The sequence below is a fragment of the Natator depressus genome, chromosome 14 (genome assembly GCF_965152275.1).
Source record: "Natator depressus isolate rNatDep1 chromosome 14, rNatDep2.hap1, whole genome shotgun sequence".
NCBI classification, from domain to species: domain Eukaryota; kingdom Metazoa; phylum Chordata; order Testudines; family Cheloniidae; genus Natator; species Natator depressus.
Genome location: NC_134247.1, coordinates 15,902,000 through 15,929,440, shown reverse-complemented (window position 1 = coordinate 15,929,440; position 27,441 = coordinate 15,902,000). Strand labels below are relative to the sequence as shown.

The following is a 27,441-nucleotide window of genomic DNA, read 5'->3' as shown; positions in this document are numbered from 1 at the left end:
TTGACTAATAATCTTTGATTAATAAATTCTCATTGAGCCCGGAGTCAGCTGGAGTCTTATTAAGAATCAAAATTGTACCCTAACAGCTGTCAAAGATGATAACACTTTTCCACTAAAGAGCAGGGAAGAAGAAAGTCACTCTGGGAGAAAAGTTTCAGAGTAGCAGCCGTGTTAGTCTGTATCCACAAAAAGAAAAGGAGGACTTGTGGCACTTTAGAGACTAACAAATTTATTTGAGCACGAGCTTTCGTGAGCTACAGCTCACTTCATCGGATGCATGGGAGAAAAGCTATCAATTTGCAAAAAGAGCCTTGCAGCATGGAACTGCCTGAGCCCCCGATTCAGAAATGGACAGCTGCCACTAGACCATGCAAGACCGACATCCTATTGAAAACAAGAGAAAAGGGTTAAGGCCCTGGACTGGGACTCAGGAGATCTGTGTTCAGTTCCCAGCTCAACTACAGGCTTTCTGTGTGACCTTGGACAAGTCACTAAGTCTCTCTGTGCCTCCTTGTCCATCTGTAAAATGGGAACAATACTTTGTCTCCTCTATTGAGACTATTTCTCACTATGTGTCTGTACAATATCTGGCACAACAGAGCCCTGAGCTACTAGTAGTAAATATTACTACTACCACTATGCGCTACTATAATATGAATAATAACCCCCTTTTCCATTGTAAAGCCTGTTCCTAGACACTGAGCGTTTGTTTTATTGATTTTGCTGGCCCCTCTGTTCCTTCTCAGGCTATTGCAATTGTAAATTGACTTGCAGGGGTTTCTTCTCTTTACCATTTGCAGTTATGTGTACACACACTGAGATCTTTTTCAAAGCTTCTTTACAAATGTTTGTGCAAATTGAGGGCTGGATTGATGGTACTGCAGACCGAAGTCTTTCGTTGTATAGATCCTGACCCTTGGAAGAATCACCTCTTGGAGCGAGAAGATAATTCATTCTCCTTAGCCTATTCAGTCCTAGGTCCTTCACTGGAGCTCTAAAAAAACCCCACCATTGGTGATGCAAATTCTTACCCATGGGGAATTGAACTGAAACCAGCAAAGTCATTTTGCCTAGGACAGCTAGCAGCCCTCAGATGGTAGAACAACTTTGAGGCACTTCCAAGCTGGGTTTGTAGACTCAGTTTTCCATTTCCTTGCACCTTCTGTCCCTGTATCCCATGCATGACCCACTAGCTCCCCCAACAATGCAGTGTTGTCAAGTCACATCAAATCCCCTCTTTCAATCCCTCGCTGCCCCAGAGGATGGAAAAGGTGCCGGTTTCCAAATGGAATCTGTGCAATGAGCCAACTGGTGACAGTTTTATCCTTAGGATTTACAGACTCCAGAGCAGATTCAAAGCCCCTGGCAAACGTAAGCACTTTAAGTATCAAGAGGGAAATGGCATGGTAGAAATGTGCTTGAGCTAAATTCCACCAATTCTTTATCATTCGAGTGAACTCCCTTGACAGAAGACTAGAGAGGATGTTTGTGCTCTGCATATCTCATTTGCAACGTAATAGACTTCAGCTGCCTTAATGAGACATATATGAATGAAAACAGCAAGCATTTGTAAAAGGTGTTTTAGCTGAATCAAATCCCACCTCTCTGCTTCAAATGAACATCACTTTAAAAACATGTTTGGTAAAGAAACCTACTCCAATACAGAGAGTCTCATCTCAAACTTAAGAGCAGGTGGAAACACACTGAATATTAAAAAGAAGACTGAAGTCAAAAACTTAAGATGGAAAGAAAAGATGCAAATTGTGATTTTTCACTTAGGCCCTCATGTCCCCAAGAGGGCGCAAGAGTCAAAGAAAATCAGATATAAACGAGCCTAATTTAGCCCTCTGGAGGAGTAAAAGAATTACAATATAAACTGCTGATTAGATTAGTTTATCATATCACCATCCTGTGCAAATATCCTGCTAGGACATAAACAGAGGCAGAAACCTCCAAGCTTTGGATTACAATACCTGCTGGTTTTATTAGAGCTGGTGCACTAATTACAACTGTTTGAATTCTATTATTATCTTAAATTATTATTATTAAATTAATTAACAAGAGTTGGTATTTATTAATAACCATATTGCAGAAGTGTCTGGAGACTCTAGACCTCCTGGGGGCCCCAATGTGCTAGGGATGGTACAAACACATACAATGTCATGGTAAAAGTTGCCCAAGCATTTCCTTTCTAAGCCTCTTGTTTTCTGTTGCTTATGATTTTCTAAAACTTTCAGCTGTAAGGCTGAAATTTTCCAGGGTTGGCCAGGTGAATTTTTATTTATATTTTTCAGACCTTGGGGAACCAAAATGGTGCAGCTATTTCTGCATATGAGAACATTTGGAGGGGGGAATTGTGAATATTTTTTTTAAACCGCTCTAGCTGGATATAGAAAAATGAAATTTGACAGAAAACAGCCCCTGCTGAGAAGTGGCTTTTGAATACAGTATAGTGAAAATTGGGTTTGATTTTTCAGTTATGAGCATTTGAAACTAATTGGTATGATGTTTTTAGAATTTATTTGCAATGAAGGTGGGTTGTATTTTGCATGCCTAGGGGAAGAGGCACAGGTTCTCCTGGAATGAGTCCTGTTGCACGTTGCACGTGCTGTAAAGCCGTGTTTCTGAAAGTACATGCACACAAGTGGATGCTTGCGAAGATGTGCAGACCCAGTGAAGTCAGTGAGGCTCTGCGTGGGCTCAGGGATCCAACCACATGCATGCAATTACAGAATCAAGACCTAACAATGCATGAGGCCATGTATATAATGCTTTATAAGGTGTGCATATCAGTCCAGTGCACAAAAATAGGCTAGGGCCAATACACACTTTATAAAGAGAGAACATTGCTTCATTCATTGCACATTTTTTGAATAATTACACAGAGTTAAAGAGTTTTACCCAATTTAATTGGCACCAACTCTCTCCCCCTTTCGTTGCAAGACTCATGAGAAGTGTTTTTCTTAAAACCCCATCTCTTGGTCTTACATGAGAATCACTCTCTATTTAGCTGGCCCTCATCACCATAATATCTGAGCACCTCAGTCTGTATCCTCACAACACACCTGTGAAGTAGTGCAGTGCTATTATCCCCATTTTACAGGTGGGGAACTGAGGCACAGAAAGACTACATGACTTGCCCAAGGTTACTCAGAAAGCCATGGCAGAGCAGGGATTCTGAATCTGAATCCCATGTTCTAGACTAGTACCCTAACCACTGTACTATCCTTCCCTCTCAACTTTCATTTTAAGCTTCCAACCCTCACAGAGAAAAGCTTGAAAATATGACACTGATGGGTCCAAAAGGCCATAAAATTAACAGGCAAATAAAAACAACCTCCACTGTACTATTTGTAAAATATCTGAAAAAATGTAAGCCAATGTCATGATTTCTGAGGGCCTGTCATATGATTTTTGAACACCTGGACTAAGCCATACTGCAATCTACACAATAAGTACAACTTTGAACAATCATAGAAGTGTAGTACTGGAAGCAACCTCAGTAGGTCACCTAGTCCAATATATAACTTTACAATGATTTGAACAGTTAAATAATACAAGGCCACATATGACATAAATTACAGGAAGCAGTGGGGCAAATGCTGTGTATGGTGAATAAGGTTTTGTCTTTGCTGCAGAAAAGGTGTGTCTTTACATCAATTTATTTATCACTGTAAAATTCTAATGGAGACAAGGCATAGATAGTTTGCACTTTCAGGAACAACACTGTATCTCCTACCTGTGCTTTACCTCATTTCCTACATCAAAGTAACATCTAGTGTCTTGTCTCCACTGGAATGTTGCATTGAGATAGAAATCTTTGTGTAAAATCACACTTTTTTTGCAGGGAAGACATGGCTTAAATGAAAGCATCCAGCTATAAATCCAGCACCAGAGGGAAGGAGAGCAGAGATGTGTTTTCAGCTGTGATTTGAAAGGAAATGGAGAAGCAATGAGGCAGGGACACAGCAGGGCAATTGTCCCCAACTATTTCAGCTCACAAAACAAGTATGGAGGAGGACTGGGAAGAGGCTGGATGACTGGCAAGTAGAAAAGTGGCAATGTCTAGGATAAGGATTAAATCCCAGCAGTTTCCAGAGCCCTCTCTCCCCATCCTGTGGGGGCTCCGCAAAGGGAGGGAGGTTACAGTATGGCCCTACATCAGCTAGAGATGGGCCCAAGATGCAAATTGGGGATTGACTCCCTTCCTCCCTGGAGTTATGGGGTGCTGGCACCTGAGGTTGGGGCGCAGCCTGTCAGCTGCAACATTTGTGCCAGGTAGGGTTGCCAACTCTGATTGAAACTATTCGGGGAGATTTTTTCCCCAACATGATGTAATGTCATTTTCTTAAAAATATCTGATTAAAATCTCCTGGATCGCTTTCAATAGTCATCGGGAGAGCGATGCCCATTCTGGGAGACTCCAGGCCTATCCTGGAGGGTTGGCAACCCTAGTGCCAGGATTTGGGCTCTGGTTCTCACCCTCCCCTCCCAGCAAAGCGCAGGGCATTCACACCCGGGGGGTTGGCCTGGCGGGTTACAGGTGCAGCCAGACTACCAGCCAGGGTCCAGCTTAGGTTCCCACCCGCCCGCAGGACTCAGGCCCAGGGGGCGGGCAAGGCAAATCCGCTGCGCCCCCCAAAGCTTGGTGCCCAGACACCAGGGTGATGGGCACCAGGGCTTCGATCAGCTTGGGGCTCAGGCCCCTGGCAGGGCTGGGAGTGGGGGGCAGCGTGTGTGAGCCCCACCCAGGGCAAGGTAAAGGCGTGAGGGGCGGGGCGGATCCTGCAGGGGAGTGGGGAGGAGGGGCTGCCGGCCCCACCTCGAGTGACGACAGCAGCCCTTCCCCCGCCCGCGGGCCGGGCCCAGCTCTCACAACGAGGCCGGAAAGGGCTCAAATTGCAGCTTGGAGCCCGCCCCCAGCTCCCCAGCCTGCCGGGTCCTCCTCTTTCCCAGCTCTCCCCGCGCCATGGCCTCCACGCGCAGCTCTACTCTCCCGGCCCATGATGCTGCGCGGCGGCGGCGCAAGATGGCGGCGGAGCGGCAGGTGGCCGGCGGCGGGGGCCGCCGCGGGGGCGGTGGCGGCGGCGGGGCAGGCCCGGAGGAGAACAAGGAGAATGAGAAGCCCGCGGGGCCGAAGGCGGGGAGCCTCGGGGACAGCCTGGGCCTGGAGAGTATCCTGCCGGGCCGGCCGGGCGGAGGGGCCGCGAGTGAGGACGTGTCAGTCAGGCCGGGCGGCGGGGAAGCCCAAAAAACACCCCCTCCCCCATACACGCGCGCGCTCTGTAAAACGGAGATTTTTTTACAGAGCTGGGTGGATTCCCAGCGTGGCTCCGTGCTCCCCGCCAATGTGTCCACAGGCAGCCCAGTTGTGTCTGCCTTGGGTGTTCGCTTTGCACTGTTAACAGACGAGGTTGGGGTATTCGGGAGAGGGGAGAAACAAAAGCGTGGCGGCGTGTAGTCATGTGGCTTTGGAAAAAATGCTGGGGAAAGGGACCGGGAAAACAGCTTTTCTCTCTTTTTCACGCTCTCTCCACACTGATTATTATAAGGGGCAGCTTTCTGTGTTGTAATTAAGTTACATTAACTAGTCAGTTTGGAAAGAGCGGAGACTGGACTTGGCAGGTGGGAAGGGAAGAGTTTCAATTGTACACTATAATGGAAGCATGTTTATGGCTTTATGCATATATAGCCATCCTCTCCAGAGTCTGAAGCTGCTCGCCACGCAAAGACAAATTGGATCCTATTCAGAATACTAGACCTGAGGTTTGAAGTAATTCGTTTGCATATTGCTTTTACTGGTATTTCTTGGTACTCTAAGGCTCTCATTCCTGTTTTGATGGGCCCTTGTGCTGGGCATTGCTGAGCTGTCATTCAGTTGTATATTCTTTCATCCAAAATAGAAGTATTTTTGAGATGAGGTGAGGAGTAGTGTGAGATTTGTTATGGATTAGAACATGGAGAAACAAATGGGAGGTGTCAGGCACTGGCTGGTATAGCTGGGATGTTTTAATAATATAAATTGGTATAGTAGCATTAAAAAAAACACTGGATGACACTGGGTTAGGCTTCTGGTAACATCACCCTGCTTCTGCAGAAAACGGGATGTAAGCTTTTCATCTTTGATGTCAACTATGATTTTATCCTCTTGACACCACCCTTGCAGCCAGTGTAACAAATATCACTAACCCTCAAAAATGGAAAATTCCAGTCTAGATTTTATTTGCTTGGAGTATGGGCATGTGGCATATGAATTTTACTCAATACTAATGTTTGGTTTCTCCAAGAGAACTTGTTATCGTGGATAAAATAGGTGAGTGACTGGAACATTAGCAATTACAGTTTTTATCATCTTAGTGTGATAAGTATGTTTTGTGTAGCATGTAACTTCCACAAAAAGCTATGGAGAGCAGAGGATCTTTCCTGGCAGTTGTTATAACTATAATGGAGTTAAGAATCAGAATTGGTAGTTTTAAATAAAGTATCTTATATGGGAGTATCATTATTGTTCTCAGGGGAAAGTAAAGTGTTCGGTTTCTCTGAATTTGTAAACAAAATAGCACTTTAACAGTTTTTTAAAAATACATAGTAATCCACATAAAGTTCCTTTTATCCACATTTGTATTTTTTATCACACTGTGCAGAGAGCACAAGATGCTTCTAAAATATAGAAAAGCTAGGAATTACTTTGGCTAAGTGAAGCCTCATACATATTGCCATGTGTCAACCTGAAGCCTAACCAGAAGCTTGGGATTCTGTCCAATCACTGTGAAGGGATCTGTGAGGTAGTTTTTTATAAAGTTGATTTACCTGTTGGTACTTTAATTAAAGCTGTAGGCTTTTTCTTGAGATGTTTTAGTGTGAAACTAGCTTAGCTGCACAGCTGTTGCGAAACTGAGTTGTATCTTGCAGTAGGAAGAAATGCAAATTGAAATGAGGACACAAGTCATAACTTAACTTCTGGCAATAGTGATATAATTTAGCCTTTGTAGATAAAGTGGCAGCCCCAGTGTCACATCAGTGGTGGTAGGCATGCCCAAATCAACAAAATTGTAAGTAAAAGAGCTCTTATGAATATAATATAATAATGAATATATTTATATAACTAAACAATCTAAAATAAATTAAAAGAAAATTCAAGGTAAATACTTAGAATTAGGAAAAATTAGAAGAAAAAAGTAATTTGTTGTAAAGCTTCCCCATGCTCCAAAATGAAGACTCCTTTGTTCTATAAATATTAACTAGTGGTGTAATTTTAATAGTTAAGTAGTTCAAGCACTGTATTTTAGGTGTACTTTAAAAGCAGCATCTTTATCTTAAAGTACCTCTGAATGAAAGGGACTTCAATTGAATTATTTTCTTCCATAACTACTATAATTGGTATTAGTTTTGACAAGATTAGTAGTGCTGATAGGTGCTGTAGGAAATGTAATGTAGGGTTTATATGTAAAGATTGCGGAGATTGATTCGTAAATATAAGTGAGGCACTCTGTCCAAAAACACTTCTCTTGAGCTAGATGTTTTCTGCATGTGTCTTTCCCCCAAAATAAAAACACTGATTATCATTTAAATGAATTGAATGAGTAAAATCCATGAGGGTCACCAAAATGTACAGTGCATTGTTTCTTTTGTGTAGTATTCATTAATTGAAAGTTTTTTGAGAGTGAAGCAAACACAGGACACACCAGTAAATCAGTCAGTGTTTATGCTAAAGATCGTAATCTTGTCTGGAAACCATTACATGAAAAAAGAATTGGTATGTAAATGCTGTTACATTGTTCTCCCACAAAACATTTATGGAAGTAATATTAATTTTAATTGTTTTTTAAATTTGCTTTACTAGTTTTAACCAATTTTTAGTGCAAAATTAAACCTTAAATTATTCCTACCATCCTTTTTACAGGAATATATATACTTAAGATATGGTTCACTTGGTGAAGACTGCTTTAGGAAATCACAGGCAGTTTACTGAATGTATTATAATTGCTACATTGTAACACCCTTTTCAGGAGAGATCAAACAATAAAACTCAGCAATGATTCTAAAATTAAAACTTTGCTGGCATAGCTGTGTCAGATGTGGGTTTTTTTGGTTTTTTGGCCGCATAGCTATACCAACAAAACCGTAGGGTAGACATTGTTATACCAGCATAAATGCTTTTGCTGGTATAGCTCATTTCACTCACTGTATTGGAATACTGACAAACACTATTGTGTTGGTATAATTGCATCTACAGTAAAAGGGTTTTGCTGGTATAACTGTACTGGCAGACCTAAGTGTAGACCTGGCCTTAATTTGTATCCATAGGATTCTGAAAAATAAAATATGGTGGTGAGAGAATTTTTGCAGACCAATCAGCTCTTGCATTTCTTGTTGAAAGGTTTCACTAATTCCTCTCTTGTGCACCGGACCAATAGCTGTTTTAATGTTTGTGTCAGAAAAAATCCTGTAGAGTTCTGTCTTCTCCCATTGGTCTTGGTATGCCATTCTATCCTAAACTAAACTCTGTACAATCATAAATGTTCCTTAATGTGAATTCCAGTCCTTCAGATTATTAAGGAATCCCAACAGCAGCATGGTTTACGGCACGGAGATTTCCAGAGATACAGGTTAGTATGTTAGCAAATAACGCCAAGGCATTTTATATGTAATAGGCAATATACTTACCTTGACTAGTGTAAATCACCATGCCAAGTCAATTTTACTCCGAGCATGTTTATGTGCCAGTTTGCTGCCATAGGCAGCAAAAGATGATTTCTTTGAAAACCAGTTGCCAAATAAAGAGCCATTGGTAGGGGCCTTACTGTAAATGGATGTCCCCATTGTCTGTAAATGAAATTAATGCTCTTTGACTAATCAGATTATTAGAATACTGGGGTTAATTTGTTGCTTGGTTTTTGTTCCCTCATATTTTCGTTAATAAGCTCACTAATACCTTGTTAATAGCCACTGAACTTGTCTTAAACTGATTTTTTGTGTGTGCGTGTCTGTGTGTACATTACCTCTTCTAAGAAATCATTTGGAACGCAGAGAGCATCACTCTTTTAGTTAGTCCAAATCAGTGGCCATGACATGTCTGTTTACATATTGCTTTATTGCTACATTTTTCTTGTCTTTTTTAACCATCTGCCATATCTCAGGTTTAATGCTCCTGTTACATTTCTTAAACTTGGCTCTGCATTGTATTGTTTAGAAACGTTCACTCCCAAAAACTTCTGTATTGTCATACCAGGTACATTTTGTCCAGCATTTTCTGATTATTCAATATAGGTTGGCAATGGAAGAGGGATACATAGGAGCCAAGTCACATTCTTTGAAAGGACTGATTTTATTTTGTGGTTATTTGCAGGGGTTATTGCTCCCGCAGGCTAAGACGACTCCGAAAAACTCTTAGCTTCAAGATGGGAAATAGACACAAGTTCACAGGGAAGAAAGTAACTGAGGAGATTCTCTCTGACAACAGGTATTCGGCATGGGGAGAATCTGGTGTTGGGTAGCAGTGCATTAGTGAATCACTCCTGGAGGTAATTTATCTTCACATAGGTCACAAATGAAAACAGTTTGGGTGTTCTCCTAGTTCACAGTTCTAAACCACTTACTTTTGTGGGGAGTTTTTAATTTAAGAGTTTTAAAACCTAAAATAAAGACCCAAGTTCAGACTAGAATATGGGGAACTGGGGCATTGATAGTGTAGTGTGAGGGGAAAACATAATTCCTGCCCTCACTGCCTGGCCCTAGCTACTGCTGTTGATGCTGGTTTCTTGAGCAGTAAAGTTCAAATATTTTTAGGGGAAGTGCTTTGTCAGCACTTCTTTAGAATAGCCATCTGAATATAGACAACTAAAGTGCTGTTACCAGCAAGAATGAGATTGGGGACATGATCCATTATCTTTGAACAGGAACACTTGTTTGCAGTTTGTACTTGTGCCTTCAAAATTCACCAGAATGTCTTTTCTGGTAGAACAACTGGAGGGTCACCAGAGCTTTGGGCTCATTTCCCAGCTGCTAGAAACAGTTGATTGTCTGCTTTCTCATCTTTTTTTTCCTCGTTGGGGGGGATGAAAATGTGGATTTTTAGCCCATGGGGTTTCTTTCCACCTGGTTTGTGTTAATGTTCTAAAATGCATCTGGTTGTTGAAAATTATTTTTAATTATGTACCCGGAAAAGCAATAAGAGACTATTCTACTTTTAGTTGTCTTCCACAGGAATTTGTGATGCTGCAAAGCGGAGACTTAATATCAAATTTTCTTTCACAGCTTTAGAATTCCTGAAGACATCTTTCAGTAGTTACATCTCAGTAACAAGCAGCCACACAATGAATAAGATAAACAACAAAATGGGGCCTTGTTTACTCACTCATGGTTACCTTTAGAAATATAGGCAAAGGCACTGGTGCTTGCATAAACAAAGCTTTAATTCATAAGGTTTTCTCATTGAGTGATAAAAAGGAACAGAAAAAAAATTATTGGAAAATTGACTCATTTTATTTATAGCCTTCCTGGGTCTGTCCTATAGGTACTTGCTGTTGATACTGATGGATGCAGAGAGAGCCTGGAGCTACGCAATGCAGCTTAAGCAGGAAGCCAACACAGAACCCCGCAAGCGATTTCATTTGCTTTCTCGCCTGCGCAAAGCCGTGAAACATGCTGAGGAGCTGGAGCGCCTGTGTGAAAGCAATCGGGTGGATGCCAAGACTAAGCTGGAAGCTCAGGTTACTTCTAACATTCAGTTTTGTTTTATAGCAGAGGCAAAGAAAGGATAAACTAACCTTTTGTTTCTAGTTGAACAAAGGGTCCTTCTTTGTAAACTGACACTAAATTGCCTGCTCTGACTTCAAATTAAGAATGTCCAGGATGATTTTAGTTTACCGGTTATTGAGCTCTACTGTGTGTGTAGTTAGACTTGCTAACTAATCCAGTCAGCTGGTTGAGCAGTAGCACTAGAAGCTTTACAGTAATGCCTTGAGATCTCAATCAGAATCAGGATCCAACTGTATATGTGCTGTATAAACACATTAAGCAATGGCCCTTGCCTCAGTTTAATTTAAATTAAGATTAAACAAAGATTTTTTTTAAATGGGAGGAATAAGGGGAGAGGATGAGGGTACAGCACTCCTCACTTCAGAAAAGAAAGCTGTGCTGTCGTTTTGCTGAGTGCAGCATTCTGAAAACTCATAGGATTGAGCAACGTTTCTTACCAGATGTAAGCTACCAGTTTTTTCAGAGTCCTAAAATATATAGTAGAACCTGAGTTACGAACACCAGAATTACAAACTGACCAGTCAGCCCCACACCTCATTTGGAACTGAAGTTCCCAGTCAAGCAGCAGCAGAGATAAAACACAGCAAGTGCAGTAAAGTACTGTGGTCAACATAAACCATTAGAAAAAGGAAAGCAGCATTTTTCTTCTGCGTAGTAAAGTTTCAAAGCTATATTAAGTCAATGTTCAGTTGTAAACTTTTGAAAGAACAACCTGAACGTTTTGTTCAGAGTTATGAACAACCTCTAATCCCAAGGGGTTCATAACTCTGAGATTCTACTGTATATCTGGATCACAAGTAACGTGACTGCCTACTGGCCAGTGGAGACAGGAAACAATCATCGCTTTGTGATACTAGCCTCCTATGAAGGGAGCTCTAATAGCTGCTCAGGTGTGATTAAACCTGCCATTTTGTAGCTTTTGTGGGCCTTTGCTGGGCTACAGAAGTATCTTCTGACAAAAGCAGTGTGAGTAGTGATTGCAAGATAGACCAACTGGCTTGTCTTCATCTCACATCAGGAATTTGTAACTGTCAGTGAAAAAGTGATGCTGTTAACTTGTGCCATCCATGTAAGTGTAAAATCAAAACTGTTTTTCATGGATAACATTGCTTGAATTAGGATTTTTTTTGTAGTGGCATCAGTGTTAACGGACACACAGAATGGAACTATGCTCACAACAATTAACTTGTCCACTTGTGCTCTATCTGCAGGCGTACATGGCTTACCTCACAGGAATGCTGCACTTTGAACACCAGGAGTGGAAGGCGGCTATGGAGGCTTTCAACAAATGCAAGTGAGTTTCTCTTCCTTACCATCTTTGTCAACTTGAACTTACTTAATACAATTTGATACAAGACTAGATAAGTCTAGGTGAGCTGCTTGTTAACCCTAATTGTTTAGTTTCTGCCAGAGTTCTGAAAGCTCTTTGATTGCCGTTGTGCTAACCAGTAGCATGATGATAGAGAGCTGAGCTGTGGTGTTGAAACAGCTTCCCTCAGAGTAATGGTTTAGTGTTCAGCAGCCATCCTTTCCCTTAGCAAAGGCTTAATATCTTATTAAAAACAAATGCTACAGTGTAAGTTTTCACTTTCCTGCTGCAGGACGATATATGAAAAACTGGCCAGTGCTTTCACAGAGGAACAGGCTGTGCTATATAATCAGCGTGTGGAGGAGATTTCACCCAACATTCGCTATTGTGCCTATAATATTGGTAAGTAAAGTAGGGGACCAAATACTTAAAGTAAGGATTGCTTTCGAGGCAAGGGTTATTGGAATGTTTATCTTAAACTTGTTGACACATGGGAATGAGTCCATACATAATGCTCTGAGCAAACCCTCCAGACTCATCCATGTGACTGACAAGGCCCTTCAGTTCTGCACCTGATTATCAAAGTGGAATTTATATTGAGTTGTGCAACACTATGGTTTTATGTAGTGTGAATAAATACATAGTCTGGGCAAGATTCATACAAAGTAACTTTTTCCTTCTTCCCAACGTTACCTAAGCACTAGTTTGTGTTCTAGAGGCCCGGGTCCAAATCCTGTCTTAGTGACAAATGAAAATGAGTTGGGTCTCAGACTCAATCTGTCAATTCTCTCTCTCAGGTGACCAGTCTGCTATCAGTGAGTTAATGCAGATGAGACTGAGATCTGGTGGCACAGAGGGTCTTCTTGCTGAAAAATTAGAGGTAATTTACTGCGTGCTCCAAAATTTGGAACACATGGTGACCGGCTCACCGTTTTGGCTTTGCTTTTTAAGTTAAATATCCATGCATTGTACAACCAACAGACAGAGGAACAATGTCCCTGTATAGGGAGTAAGGTCATATCCTGCAGAAAGTAATGGAACCCTGAAATATACTCCAACCTTTAATTTAAAGTAAATGTGAGGATTATTAATCAAGTATTCAAAAGTTGTGTTCATTTAAATTGTCAGTCATTTACCTCTGTCTGCCCTTTTCAGTCACTGATCACCCAGACTCGAGCAAAGCAGGCAGCTACCATGAGTGAGGTGGAATGGAGGGGAAGAACTGTCCCAGTGAAGATAGACAAAGTGAGGATCTTTTTATTGGGGCTGGCAGATAATGAAGCAGCCATTGCTCAGGTAACTAAGAGATCACTTCCAGGTATTCTATGCCAGTGTTCTAATATCTTCTGCTTCTCTAACCTATATGCTGATGTTTGACCTGGGCAGACTATCTTATTTGTGTATTGTTGCTGTATGCTGATGTGTTCTACCCCAGAAATAGCTGTATTTAAATGGTGAGTGTAGTAATCTCTGAACATATTTTGTAAATCTCTTTGGGATCTTCAGATGAAAGATGCTGTATACATGAAAATTGATTAGCTACCATTTCCAAAAAAACCCTGGTTCTTTAAATATCACCTGTGCTGGCCATTAGACAGAAGCAAAAGGGCCATGTAACTAGCCCTTTCCATGGAGAAAACAAGTACCGTGCTGTATTGGGGAGCAGATCTGGGAGTTGTGGCATGCTGTTGACTTACATGAACACTATAAAGGAATGGAGGAAAAGATTCCTGATGAATAGGAGGGACCAAATTCATCCCTGGAGTTACACCGGGGATAAATTTAGCCCCAGATGTTTTAGAACTGCCCAATTATCAGAAAACACTTGCAGTCAGAGTAATTCTGTAAAACGAAGACGAGATTTTTTTTCTTTCCCTGATTATTAGATTTCTCAGGGAAAGGGTTCAGAAATAATGCTCCTGCCTTCCATTGGCTACAGGTCTTGAGCTGCTGCAGTCTATCTTTAGCAGTCACTGCTGCTTGTTTCTTGGCCTGCTCCTGACTACATCAGAAGTTGGGAAGGCTTTCTCTACAAGCAGGAAGAAAAGTTTAGTGGAGTGGGCACACAGCTCAAATTTAAGAGTTTTTAAAAAAGACGAAGATCTGATTTAATTCTCTCTAACCTTTATTTTTTACAGAATGGAGACAGTGGGTGAAAGTAGAAAATCATAGCTGTGCTTTAAAGGAAACCTAAGAAATGGAATTTGGTTGTGCAGCCTTTAGAAGTTTATTTGTATTGATTTCACCTGAAACTTTTATTTTTATGCAAGCATATTGATTTCTGAATAAGTAGTGCTTAAGTTCAAGTTATGGGTTAAATCGATCGTCTCAAAATAGAATTCCCTGCAAGTAATATTGTAGTATGACCAGTAGGTGGTGGTATAGCTTTGCTTTTGTGTTCATCAACTTTCTGTCACTTTCTTTCTTTTGATAAATGCAGGTTAACCGTTGTTAGGGAGTCTTTCAATTAGCTACCCCCTGCTCTTCAGGTGACCTGTTCCTTATGATGGTGACAGAATGGAATGCTGAATTTGATTCCATCTTGTTTTTTAAATAGTTATTGAAAACTTCTAATGGGCTTCCAGAGGACAATGGTATGACACCAGATTTGACTATCCTTGTTGCTATAGATACAGAGAGGAGCGGTCTCCAGACTTTCAAAGCTCTAATATTGGACTCAGCCAAGAGGGGCTGGTGTCTGAGATTCTTCAGTTGTCCTGTTTGTACAGTAGAACCTCAGTTATGAACACCAGAGTTACGAACATATTAGTCAACCACGCACCTCATTTGGAACCAGAAGTACACAATCAGGCAGCAGCAGAGACCCAAAAAAGCAAATACAGTACCGTACTATTAAATGTAATTACTAAAAAATTAAAGGGAAAGTTTAAAAAAAAAGACAAGTTAAAGGAACTGTGCTTGTTTTGTTTAAATTAAGATGGTTAAAAGCAGCATTTTTCTTCTGCATAGTAAAGTTTCAAAGCTGTATTAAGTCAATGTTCAGTTTTAAACTTTTGAAAGAACAACCATAACATTTTGTTCGGAGTTGCAAACTCTGACCAACCTCCATTCCTGGAGTGTTTGTAATTGAGTTTCTACGGTATTGTGGCAGTACCTAAAAGTCCATGCCCCATTGTATCTAGAGACTGCTAAGCTGGGCAGTGCTTGCATTTAACTCAGTTGCTTAGGTAAGGACTAGATTTTCCTTCAGCTGCATTTGACCAGAAGTGAACATAAACCTATTATGCCTTAGTCTTGTGAGTAAAATAAATGCAGAATCTTGAAGCGTGTACTTTTTAGCTGCTTTGTGTTAATTTGGGAAGCAGAGAAAAAATGTTAAAATATGAACTCCAATAGCCAGTTTCATTCAAATTTGACCCAGGTGTTTCTCACTTGTGAGAATTCCCCTGTATAGAGACTAGATGCCATGACTTGAAGGCACATAGCTAACCCATAGCCATGTTGAATTGAAGAGAGTGTAGAGTTTCTAAGTGCTGTAACAATTAGTTCTGTCGCTGTACTTCTTTGTAAGGATTCTGTGATCATCTTTATAGTAGAAGGAGAGCACTGCGTAAATGTGTGGAAGGAAAATAACTTTCAGGGACAGTCCATTATGGATAGAGTGAAAAGGACAAACTAAGACTGGGCATTTCTAAACTTTCAGAACTAGAGCTTTGTCAAGTCAGTTTCAAGCAATTTAATTCTGTCCCTCATCAAAAACTTGCGCCCGCCCGATGCCAATGTTTGTGTTCATTCTCTCTTGCTCGCTCACACACATGCGTGCTCCCTCTCCCTCCCCCTCCCCCAAAGGAAAGTATTTATCTTGCTGTACCCTGCTTGTCTTTGTCTGCACTTGATATTGATATGTCTGTTTTCCTTTCTTTGTGTCCACTGAAGTTGAAATGCTCCTGTGGGTGGAGTTAAGAATGCAGTCAGATGTGTCTTATGTTTCTGGTTATTCACAGCAATTAGTCCTGCCTTAATAATGTTGTTTAAAAAAAAAAGTTTAAATAAAAGGGTTAAAAATGTTTGCAGTCTGCAGGCCTACAGTTTTATAAAGGGGTGAAATAACAAATTCTTGAATGGGTTTGTTAAACCTAATAATTTGGACAGTCTTTGTGGGGAGGATAAACGGTCTGAAAAGCAGTTGAGTTTTATATTTACTGGACACGTGCAACAGGACTTCTGTCCCAGAGCAAAAAAAGGTAACAAGCTGCATTGGGATAATGCTATTATTTTTAGACCCTTTCAAAACTCTACGCTTCATTGCAGTTTGAATTCAGGGGAAATTAGATTGCTGCAGCAGACTCGAATAATCCGTTTACACAGTGGTGTATTACATGGAATACAGGGCAACAATTTCTCTTTTTTCCCCAAAGGAATTCTACCCTTTCTAAACCCAAGTGGGCCTTTTGTGAATTCATTTGCAGGCAGTTTTCCTTCCTTTATCAGAGTGGCCTTGCATTTATTTTAAATGATCTTTCACTACTATTTTAATAGTCATCTAGTTGAAAATGGAGTGAGTTTCTCAGTGGATTGTTCGATTGGTAGCACAATGTGTCAGTCCATTAGGTGAAGATCAGGATCCTCCTGCTTGGATGTTTCAAAAGAGTGTGTATTCTCAGTTTTCTTCTCTTCTGAGTGTTTTAGGCACAGCACTGGAAGGCAAGAACTCCTGAGGTCTAACCATGATTCTGACAGACTTCTTGTATGGTGTTGAGGAAATGAACTTTTCTGCCTTGGTTTTACATATTAGTGCAATGCGAGCTTTGTAGTTTTAAAGGTGCTTTAATTGAAGTGCTATTAAAGGATTAGCATTATGGAAGGAAAATGAACTGGATACCTGATTTTAGAAATTCTTACTGCTGTAGTAGAAGTGAGATCAGAATAACAAAACAAATTGAAACTTGCACTCCCATCTAGGGTTCCTAAGACATGATGCATTATCTCAAGTTTCTTGCTACGGGCAGGAATGATTTCTATTAGTGTCCTGAACTGCACTAAGCACAATAAGTGAATAAGGCTAGATCCCATCTATGTTTCCATGGTAATGAATGCAGTATTTTAGCGCACTGACTTCCAAGTTGTTGCTTTATTAACTTGATCCAGGAGCGATGGCATAGGGTAGGCAAGGAAGTGTAAAATACCTTGCTGCTTCTCTGGTTAGTAGCAAGGTGCACCCTCTGTTCATCATGTGTGACCAAATCATATAACCCATAGGTGGATGCCCTGTCTTTGATAGACCTGACAACCTGGGGTTTCCTTATTTGGTTTTTAGATTAGTGTTTAGTTTTCGGTCTTTAAGTTACATAAGAGCATATCATTCTTACCAGGTCAGCCTCCTCTCATGTCTGTTTTCAGCATTATGTTGATTTTTTTCAGCTAGTTTAGCTTAGCCTTTGATGTCAGGAAGCCCAAGTTATCACCAAAGAGGCTAAAAATGTATCTGGATTGGATCACACATAGTCTGCAAAAGAGGATAGTTTAACAAGGCCAACTGAAAGTGAAATTCCTATCTCCTATCACTCTTACAAATGCAAAGAAATTGAGCTCTCAAAGTGTCATGGATTAACACTACTGTAGCTTTGGTCAGGGAAGGGCAGGCAAACAGTAGGGAGCGCTCTGGAATGCTGTCTCTAAGTTCTGTGTATTTTTTGATAACAGGAGCCCAGCTTATTTCTCATCTTCTCCCCCCTTGTTTCTTTAATTACCCCTGCTCAAATTTTTCTGTACTGTAAGATAGCTTGTCTGTTATTTACTGACCATATCTATTTCAACTGTATGTGGTGTGGAAATGCTCTGGCACTATTCAAAGGGTCACTTTTGAACCTAGCATTCTTGTCTGTCCAGAAAGTGCAGAAATATCAGATGACACATTCTTTCAGTAGTTGACCTGTTATGAGAAGAAACATTGCCATTTGTGTGGATGTTTGTAATGAACCAAATGAACTAGAAGGGTTGAGTTTTGAAAATGTGCATTAAACAGTTGTCCACCACTTCCTGCTCTGACCTACTGGAAATCAGGCTGCTGATAAAATGTAGTTCTAAAAGATTGTAACGCAGAAACGATTTCAATTAGAGGATTAATACTAACCTAGCACATCTTCATTTGAGCATAAGCTTTCGTGAGCTACGGCTCACTTCATCGGATGCTCACGGAAGCTTATGCTCAAATAAATTTGTTCGTCTCTAAGGTGCCACAAGTCCTCCTGTTCTTCTTGGGGATACAGACTAACACGGCTGCTACTCTGAAACCTGGCACATCTTGTGACATTGGGGGTTATTTCTATGGGGAAAAAGGAAAAACAGGCCTGTGACTGTGTTTACTGTAATGTTTTCTGGTTCATTGTGCTTATGAAAAGAAATTACTTAAGCATTTTGAAGGTACTGGTGAGTTGAGGATTATTAATGGGGATATGGAGACTTTCACCTCTAGGTCACTAGTTTGTATCTTAGTAGCAGAGGGACTATAGATTGACTGGGACGTGGAAAATTAACTTAAACTCATATCTAGAAGTGATTTCATTATGTCAGTTGAGACTGACAAGACACTGAACTTGAGTTGCCTCTTTTAAAGAGACTTGAGTCTCCTAGGCTGTCATACTGGATCAGCACTCATCTTTCATGCCTTGGGGAAGATTAGCAGTATTTTCACATAAATAGCCTTTCAAACCAAAATTTCAATTTACTTTGCAGCTTTTTCTTAAACAGTTAATGTAGTAAATATTGAGATGTTAAATATGCATTGCAAATATTGGAGTGTTGTCTAATGCAATTCTCGTGCTCTTGGGTCAGACAAGGGAAATGGAGTAAGACAGTTAATGTTAAATGTAGGGGAACAGGGAGGTTGGCTTGTTTCTTGGCCTGGCAAGCAGTGGGATTGCTGGTGGGCGCCATCCATCTATGAAGGAGTGAGTGCCTGGAGTCCTTTCAAGTTTGTTTAAGGAACAGCTATGACAGATTCTGAGGGGTGGTGGTTGTGATGTAACTCATCAAAAATGTCAATGTGTAAATGGCAGCAGAGGGGAAATCAGGCTGTTGGCATTTACTCTGCTGAATTTTTACTCCATCATACGTGATCATATATCATCCTCTTTGCATTTTCTTCTGGTGTTCTCAAGTAACAGTATCAACAGGGAGAGAACTCCAGTCTTCAGTATGGACATGCATTCTAGCTCTGCAACCCATTGTGCTACTGATCAGAAATCTGCCAAAATTTCATTCCTCCTTTCAAAGTGTGTAGAATTAACTTAGTTTGTAAACGTGAAAACTGGTTTGCACTGTACTGCCTGGAAGGAATTCTTACAAAAACACCTTCCATGCTAGACAACAGTGAAACTTTCAGGCCGTGTAAATGCATCTCTCCTTTTCCTGGAATCTATCTATACCGGCACTGGGGAAACAACGCCTCAAGTTCATCAAACGTGCAGACATGAGTTGTTGCTCTGTAGTACAGTTTTGCTGTTTAGCAACGGTTTGAGCATGTACAATTACATGATCCAGCTACACATTGTGGTCAACATTTTAAAAGCAATAACTTGGCAGAAGTTTGAAAAGACTTAATAAAGGAAGATTAACCAACTCTTCCACAGTACCAACCTCACTAATAGGAAAATGTGTTTTTTTTGAGAAATACTTATTTTTGTCTCTTTTCTGTTGTATTTAGGCAGAAGGAGAGGAAACAAAGGAACGTCTGTTTGAGTCTTTACTCAGCGAGTGTCGAGATGCCATACAGGCTGTTCGCGAAGAGCTGAAACCAGACCAGGTAAGCACCAAACATATTACTATTTCCAAAGATAGAGGTGTATAGCATTTCATCTCCTAGCGTCTCTTGTGAAGTTAAACCCACATCTACCATGGCCATAGTTACTTTTGGATCCATCAATAACAAGGTGTGCTGCAGAGTAATTCATCAGTGGCCAAAGTTCCTCATCATAATTGAACTCTGCCTGGACATCTTCTCCAACATCATCCAATGCGTATTTTATGTATGAGACAATTCAGTTTCCAGATGTCCTTCAAAATTTGGGTTTTCTTATCCTTTTTCTCCAGTTACCAGTTTAAGTAAATCACACACCTTTGTTCCAATTTCTGCAGAAGCAACGGGAACATTCTCTGGAAGTGGATTCTGGGAAAGTGTCCAATATCCAGTACCTTCATAGGTAAGAGTGTTTGCATGCTTAGGGCAGTGTTGCATTCCCATGTAGATTTTGAGAATCTCATCTTAATCCTTTGTCTTGGGCCACCTCAGTCTTAAATCACCTAGACCTAGTGGATCAAGTAGAATCTGGTTTTCCCTCATTCATTTCCCAACGTCCCATTTTCATGCCTTCCCCTTCCCTCCCCGCCCCAGAACTTGGTCTACCTGGAAATTGGTACACCAGACCCTCGCTAGAATGCGGGATTTGGGATCCATGCCAAGTCCCGTGTTCTAGCAGGGACCACGTTACAATGAAAATTAATGACTGTTACTAAATTTGGGATCCGCGACTGCATTCTATCGGAATTCACGTTATATAGACGCACATTCTAGCAAGGGTTCAGCGTGGCTAGTAGTGGAAACTCTATCCAAGAACAGCTGTGAATGACTTCTGACAGAATTTCACAGCTTGTGTAAATGATACTTTCTAGTTACCTGACATACATCAAGCTGTCAACAGCCATCAAGCGCAATGAGAGCATGGCAGAAGCTTTGCAGAAGACACTGCTGCAGGAGCAACAGTCAGAGGATGATGGCAAGCGTACAGCACGGCCTCAGGACCTGATTCGCCTTTATGACATCATCTTGCAGGTAATGCCAGGGCAGAAAAATCTGACTTTCAGGTGTCTCACTGAGACTTTTTAAAAATGTAGGGTGCCAAAAGGACGAACCAGGAAGAGGAAGCTACAGTCTGAATTAATGTGATTGGCTGAAAAGGTTCAGTTAAAAGTCCATGGTACCCAGTAACCGCTTAGGAATATTTTAAAAAGTGTATTAAATGTAATCTCAAAATGCTGATTTGAGTAAAGTCTTTTGAATCTCATTCCCTAATGCAGAAGTTCCCAAGCTTCCATGTATCACCATGATGCTGTCTCATTTCCAACGGCTAAATTAAATTGACAGCTAAAAGTAACATTAGAAACTTCCCTTATACTATTTCTTGTAAGCAGTTACCATAGTTACCACATGCATGTTCCATTGTTTAGTGGGAAGGGAGATGTTGCATAAAAGAAACTAACAATGTGGTTCTTGCTATGAAAGTTTGAGCCCACTGTCCTAATGCATATTTGTGTCAGTAAGCCTTAAACTCTGCCCTTAGGGTGAATCTACACAAGTTTGTTTGAATGATGGTCTCAAGTTAATATATCAATAACTAGAAAACATCATATTTGCCTAGGCTCTGACTCAGTAAAAGGGCAGCTTTCTTCTTTCACATGCCAGACAAGAGCATTCATTTGCGTTTGCTGCATTCCAATTTTTCTGTGCTTCGTACAGAATCTGGTGGAACTGCCACAACTTCCTGGCCTGGAAGAGGATAAGAACTTCCAGAAGGAGATAGGACTGAAGACACTGGTGTATAAGGCTTATAGGTAACCATTTGGAGGGAATAGCAAGGCTGTTTTGTTAGCTGGCAGTAAGCAATAGAATTCTCTAGAGCTAACCGGGCATGAACTCTGGGAAGTCACATAATTAACATTCCAGTGCAACTGCACAGGACTGGATGGGGGAAAGGGTGGGAGACTCTATCTCAGAGTGAAATAAGTGGGACTGCACGTGCAAGCTGAGGAAGAACAGCCTGACCCAGATGTATAGCTCAATATTGGGGCAACCTGTTTAAAACGATATACTTTTAGATATTCAAGAAATATGCTCAAGGCAAAGCAATTAGTCATTGTAAGGGTTAACTTTGTTCCTCATCCTGCCAGGTGTTTCTTCATTGCCCAGTCCTATGTACTGGTGAAAAAGTGGAGTGAAGCCCTTGTTTTGTATGACAGAGTCCTGAAGTATGCCAGTGAAGTCCAGGCCCAGGCTGGTGCTTATAAGAACAGCTTGAAGGTATGAACCAAACTCTTCCACACTTGAGAGTTCAGTTAACTACCAGTAACTAAATAGTAGGCCACTATATTTCAAATTTTAAATGGTGGGAAGAATATTGCCTTGAGCTCTGTAACACCTTGTGCTTGCTACAGGCTTTATGATGAAGTATGCTAGTGCAGGCATGGCTCCCTCTGTCCTGCCCTGTATGATTGGAGGGGGAAGCAAAGGAAACCTAGATTTTTTTGCAACAAAAGTATCCAATAAATATCAATGACTATTATTAGATACGTAAAGATAGGAATATAGCTGCTGCTTATACAGCTTATCACCAGAGTAACAAGATGCCTACCTATGTAGCTATCCAAAAAAGATTGATACACTTTTATGTCCACGTGTCTGGATTTCACTTGAAATAAGGTTTATGTGGTACCATAAGAGCTATTATATATGTTCATCTCTCCTCTGAGAATTGATTGGCACTGCTGTAAAGTTCTTAGTTTGTCAGAGTTGAAGTCTAAATTTTAAACATTTCTGTCCCAATTCTTGTTAAAACTTTGCTTTATATAATTATTTGAGTCTCAGGGGTATTCTTTAATGATCTAGGAGTTGCCTGATGTCCAGGAGCTGATCAATCAAGTGAATGCAGAGAAATACTCCCTGCAGGCAGCTGCTATATTAGGTGAGTTATGCAATCCTGCAGAAGAACTGGCTTCCCTCAAATTCAATCACTTACACATACTGCAGCCACTTAGGCTTTTTCATCTGTAAATGCTACAATACTAAAGTTGCTTCCCACATGTTTTCTCGATCTATAGTGTGTTCTGAAAGCTGTTCCTTTCCAATTCCAGCCTCTTCTAGATGCTCTGTGTGGTACCTCTGGGGCTGCCACTGGCAGACTAGAGCCTTCCCAGTTTATTCTGTAATCAGAGGTTTGAAATCTTCTGAAGGACTCCTATTCATTTTACCATCCTGCAAAGAGCACTCTTACGAGCACTTCTTAGGTACCACCAAAGATAAACAGCATCCAGTGTATGGCACCTTCATAGCAGTAGGGTGTGCGTTGAATTTCCTGACTCGTCTATTACTTCTCACTGGCTCTGGCTTAACAAGCAGATACTAGGAGGTTCAGTGAAAGAGGAAAGAGCTCTAATTTTATTTTGACACAGTTGTACTGAGTCATCATTCAGTGTCAACTGAATTGGGGAATTTGTGACCTATACCAGCCTGTACTCATCTCTGGCAGACAAGAACTGCTAAATCTGCCTTGCCTGCAGATAGAAGAACCAGGGAAGTATAGATCTGAGGTGGTGGTTGTTGTTTTTTCCCCCCTCCCTAACGTTGTGGACTTGCCACATACCTTGGGGCTTTTTGCCCTCACCGACTTTCCATATAGCTACCACAGTGCCATGCCTCTGTTGGGACTGGGAGATCCTCTCTGTGCCACTTTAGAAACAGGAAAGGTGGGGTGCTTGTAAACATGACCTCTTTTGACTTACAAACTAAGCAAGTTCTCTGCTAGAATATCCAGTCTTCCATATGCTGAAAAGCATGAGCCCAAAGGTGACTTCTGAACACATCTTATGCGTTTTGACACTAATAGTCTCTGTCTGCATATTCATATGGCACTTCTGTGAATCTTTCAGATGCAAATGACACCCATGAGACTGAGTCTCCTTCCCAGGTCAAGGATGGCAAGGTGAGTCACGGCTTTGCGCACTGTGGTGAAAAGGAGGCAATTTCATTAGCACTAGTTTTTTTCTGCAAGAGGATAATTTTCTAGTAATTGGGAAAAGTAAAGCTTAATTTTATCCTAAGAGTAATCCATGTGTCTATTTTGACAATTTCTATTTTAAATTGTAACTAACCTAAGATGCACACACTTAAGACCAGTGTGTTCAAAATGGGTTGTGTAATATGGTCAGTTTTGGGTACAGAATGGTCTAAGCTGATTGTTTTCCCTCTCCCCACAAGCACTAAATGGGTGTGTATATGTGGGAGGGAGAGAGGGTTTCTTGTCACCTCAAGGTAGCTAACTGCAGGACTTCAGCTGGTTTGGGTACGGGAAACTGAGGCTGCCACTACATCATCTTATCTGGAGTCTCCATTTTTGGGTTTACACTGCTGTGCCGAGGGCATGGGAAAGCTGCCTTTAGTCTGCCACACTTTTCTTAGTTAGCTGTGGTGGTGATGAATGAGTACCAGAATGCAGCCAGTCCAGCTAGCTCAATGCCACTGCTCATCCTGCGTGTCTAGATGCTGCTGCTTGGCCATCGGGCCAGCTATGATAGGTCATCAGCTTCTTTAATATTGGTGTCTGGATCTCTTTTCAGCTACTCTCTGAACGGTTTGAGACATTCTGCCTGGATCCCTCTCTTGTCAGCAAACAAGCCAGCCTGGTGCATTTCCCTCCTGGGTTCCAGCCAGTCCCATGCAAACCCTTGTTCTTTGACCTGGCCCTCAACCATGTTGCTTTCCCACCTCTGGAGGACAAGGTGGAGCAGAAAGCAAAGAGTGGTCTCACAGGATATATCAAGGGCATCTTTGGATTCAGAAGTTAACTCGTGGCCTTCAAAGGAGGTCTTATTCTGTTGTGGGAAAGCTCCAACAGGGTCCAGAACATAAATATCTGCGTCTGAAACCAATAAGGGGAGACTCTTACCATCTTCCCTGTGTTGTGTATGTGCCTGTGCACGTGCGTTCTTTCCCAGTGTATTAGAGGAAAACAGTCTACCCCAGGACCATGTGTACTATATAAATGTCTGATAACATCTGGAGCAGAAAAATTCCATTGTCCTCTGAAAAGTTGGAGTTTGCTTTTTGACCAGTGCCCCATTAAGGGTCAATACACACAATCGACCAGGCATAGACGTATCTTGATGTTCACCGATGGTTGACGTTATAATTTGATTCTCTGATCAGAACATTCTTTGGGGGTAGGAGGAGGAGGGCAGGAGAGGGCAGGTGTTGAGGAACCAGAATTCACAAAAGGGTCTGCCTAAGCAAAGCATATGAAACACTAGCTAGGGAGACTGGATTCCTGCTAGTGTGCCACCTACCACACCCTGACTTAAAAATATATATAGTTATGTAAAGAGAAATCTGTCTTTATTTTTAAAAAATGTTGCATTCAGAAACGAGAGCTGAAACTCTGTGCTAAGAGCAGGGGTGGTAAATACTTTAATAAATGTTAATGATTACCTAATCCGTGGTGGAGTCTTGTCTGAATTTACACATTGCAGCATCTGTGTAATCCGTCCTCATTGGGACATCTGGGTAAATGCCTAACTACAGTATAGAACCCATTCCAAAAAGGCTGTTCTTGGGAACTTAGTTGCTCATGGGTGGTTTTAAAAGGAGCTGCTCTCAGTCTTCATGGAAAACTGAAAGTCTGTTTGTTTATCCTACATGCTCATTTCCTTTCTTCTCACTTAAGCAGGCTTGCCTGAAAACAAGATGATCTTTGTCTGGAGTTGATCTCCTGCTTATTTCTCATCTTCAGTCTTCTGACTTTGCTATTGCATTTGATTGTTATGGAAATAATTTAAGATGAGGAATAAGTAACAGGAGCCCAGTGGATTTTTAAGCAACAAGATCCTCTCTTGTACTAGGCTACGTTTTTGTAAGATTGCCCGGATGCTATGGTGATGGATGCTTTTGAAATGCAGGTAATTTCATATCGCTGTCTTTAATTTAAAAAAAAAAAGGCAGAACTGTTCCTAAATAAAATTTGGAACTTTTCCATAAGCCATGTTTGGGTCTTCACTGAAGTTTACTGTAGTTGGATGCTGAGATGTAGCAGTTTGATAGCCTACAAGTTGTCTTGGTTTTCATACTGCCTCTCACTGCTGCATTGTTTCAGCATGAGGGCTTGGAAGTCCACAGGCTGGAAACAAGAAAAACTGGTTTATGCAGATCTGGATTGTGCAGTGTTGGAAATATTCCATTAAAGATGCTTCTCTTCATGAGATTGGAGAGCAATATGGAATTAATATAAGATTTTCCAATTGTTTTTAAACCTAACGTAGACTTGGTATTCCAAGTTGATCTGATTCATTAATTCTTAAAGTACAAGGCAATTTCTTGCAGGAGGATTCCTATGCCTAGAGGTCAAGGGAGTGGTGGGAGGGAAAAGGAAACTGACCCTATTCTCTGTATATTTTACAACATGAAAATCAAGTGGGTTTCCTGATATTCTGAATCTTCATTTAGTATGTACCTGGGAGGGGGATTTTATAGAAGAAAACAAACTTAAGCTGAAGAAAAGCTGGATGTTAAAGAATATTTTTTAATTTATCAAATGATGGAATTTCAAAAACAGTTGTGGTCCTAGAACACTGATTTGTCAGTTCTCCATAAAGCCTGTTTGTTTAATTTAGAACGAAGACATAGTCATGTGATACACTGACCCAGCCCTTTTCTGGCAACTTGCCTCATGGTGTTTTTCTTTGACTGTACTTTGCTCTGAACTTCTCTCCTTTTTCAGATTTTACATTATATCAATTTGAGAATTATTTTTCTGTTTGGAATGCAAACTGTTTGTTTGTTCGTCTTCTCCTACCCCAAGTTTATGGGGCTCTGGCCTCATTCCAGTGAAACTTAGGTTGAAGCCAGTTTCTGATTGGTTGCTGTTACAAATGGTTAAAGGCAGTTAGCCTCTTTTTTAAACATCCTGTGACACACAACTGATTAGTTTGGACACACAAGAAATCCTAAAATAATAAAGTTTTATTCCTGATTTCTGTGGCATGTAGTTTATATGAAGCAGAGGAAACACTGAGCATTCGTTACCTAAAGAGTTTTCAGAAGATCAATCTCATGCTATCATCTTTGAGGCTATTCAATCCTGTGACTGGAGAATCAAGAACAATCAATGAAGACTCAAATGTGCACCATTATCAGATATAACTTTGTTCTTTTCCTTCTTAATGCGTTCATATTAAAAAAAAAAATAGATCCTAGATTTATAAGCAGTGTGTTGCTCTTTGCATTTTTGAATGACGCAGAAGGAACTGATGAAGCACTAGGAAAATATCCAAAGATAGTAAAAATATGTACTGCTTTCCCTTGAGTAGTTAGTAATTGCTGTCAAGATGAAAACCAGATTGTGTTAAATTTATTGAAGTTCCTAGCACAAAGACTGGATTTAGAACTGCTGCCTTAAGGTCTGACAGTATTGGTCGTAAGGAAACTAGTGTGGCAGTCTTTGATCAAGGATCTGAAGCATCTACTAATAGAATCTGCAAGGAAGGGCCAAAATCCTCAGCAATGAGTAAAAGGAGTAGGTTGGTCAGCTGTGGTCAATTGCCAAACCTTCACAATGCTTGCACACCCAGAGGCAAAAAGCTGAATTCAG

At 40.9% G+C, this 27,441-nt stretch overlaps 1 protein-coding gene across 1 annotated transcript; it reads left to right on the top strand.

The window, feature by feature from the left end:
- Positions 1 to 5,014: 5,014 nt before the first annotated feature.
- On the top strand, positions 5,015 to 25,249 carry SRP68 (signal recognition particle 68). Its single transcript, XM_074970961.1, has 16 exons — positions 5,015 to 5,174; positions 8,543 to 8,609; positions 9,350 to 9,463; positions 10,517 to 10,712; positions 11,973 to 12,055; positions 12,363 to 12,472; positions 12,868 to 12,950; positions 13,226 to 13,366; positions 19,737 to 19,835; positions 20,168 to 20,232; positions 20,702 to 20,861; positions 21,546 to 21,640; positions 21,977 to 22,106; positions 22,692 to 22,767; positions 23,732 to 23,784; positions 24,419 to 25,249. Exons 1-16 carry the CDS (start codon positions 5,030 to 5,032, stop codon positions 24,644 to 24,646), a joined length of 1,845 nt encoding a protein of 614 aa, XP_074827062.1. The 5' UTR covers positions 5,015 to 5,029; the 3' UTR covers positions 24,647 to 25,249.
- Positions 25,250 to 27,441: the final 2,192 nt, after the last annotated feature.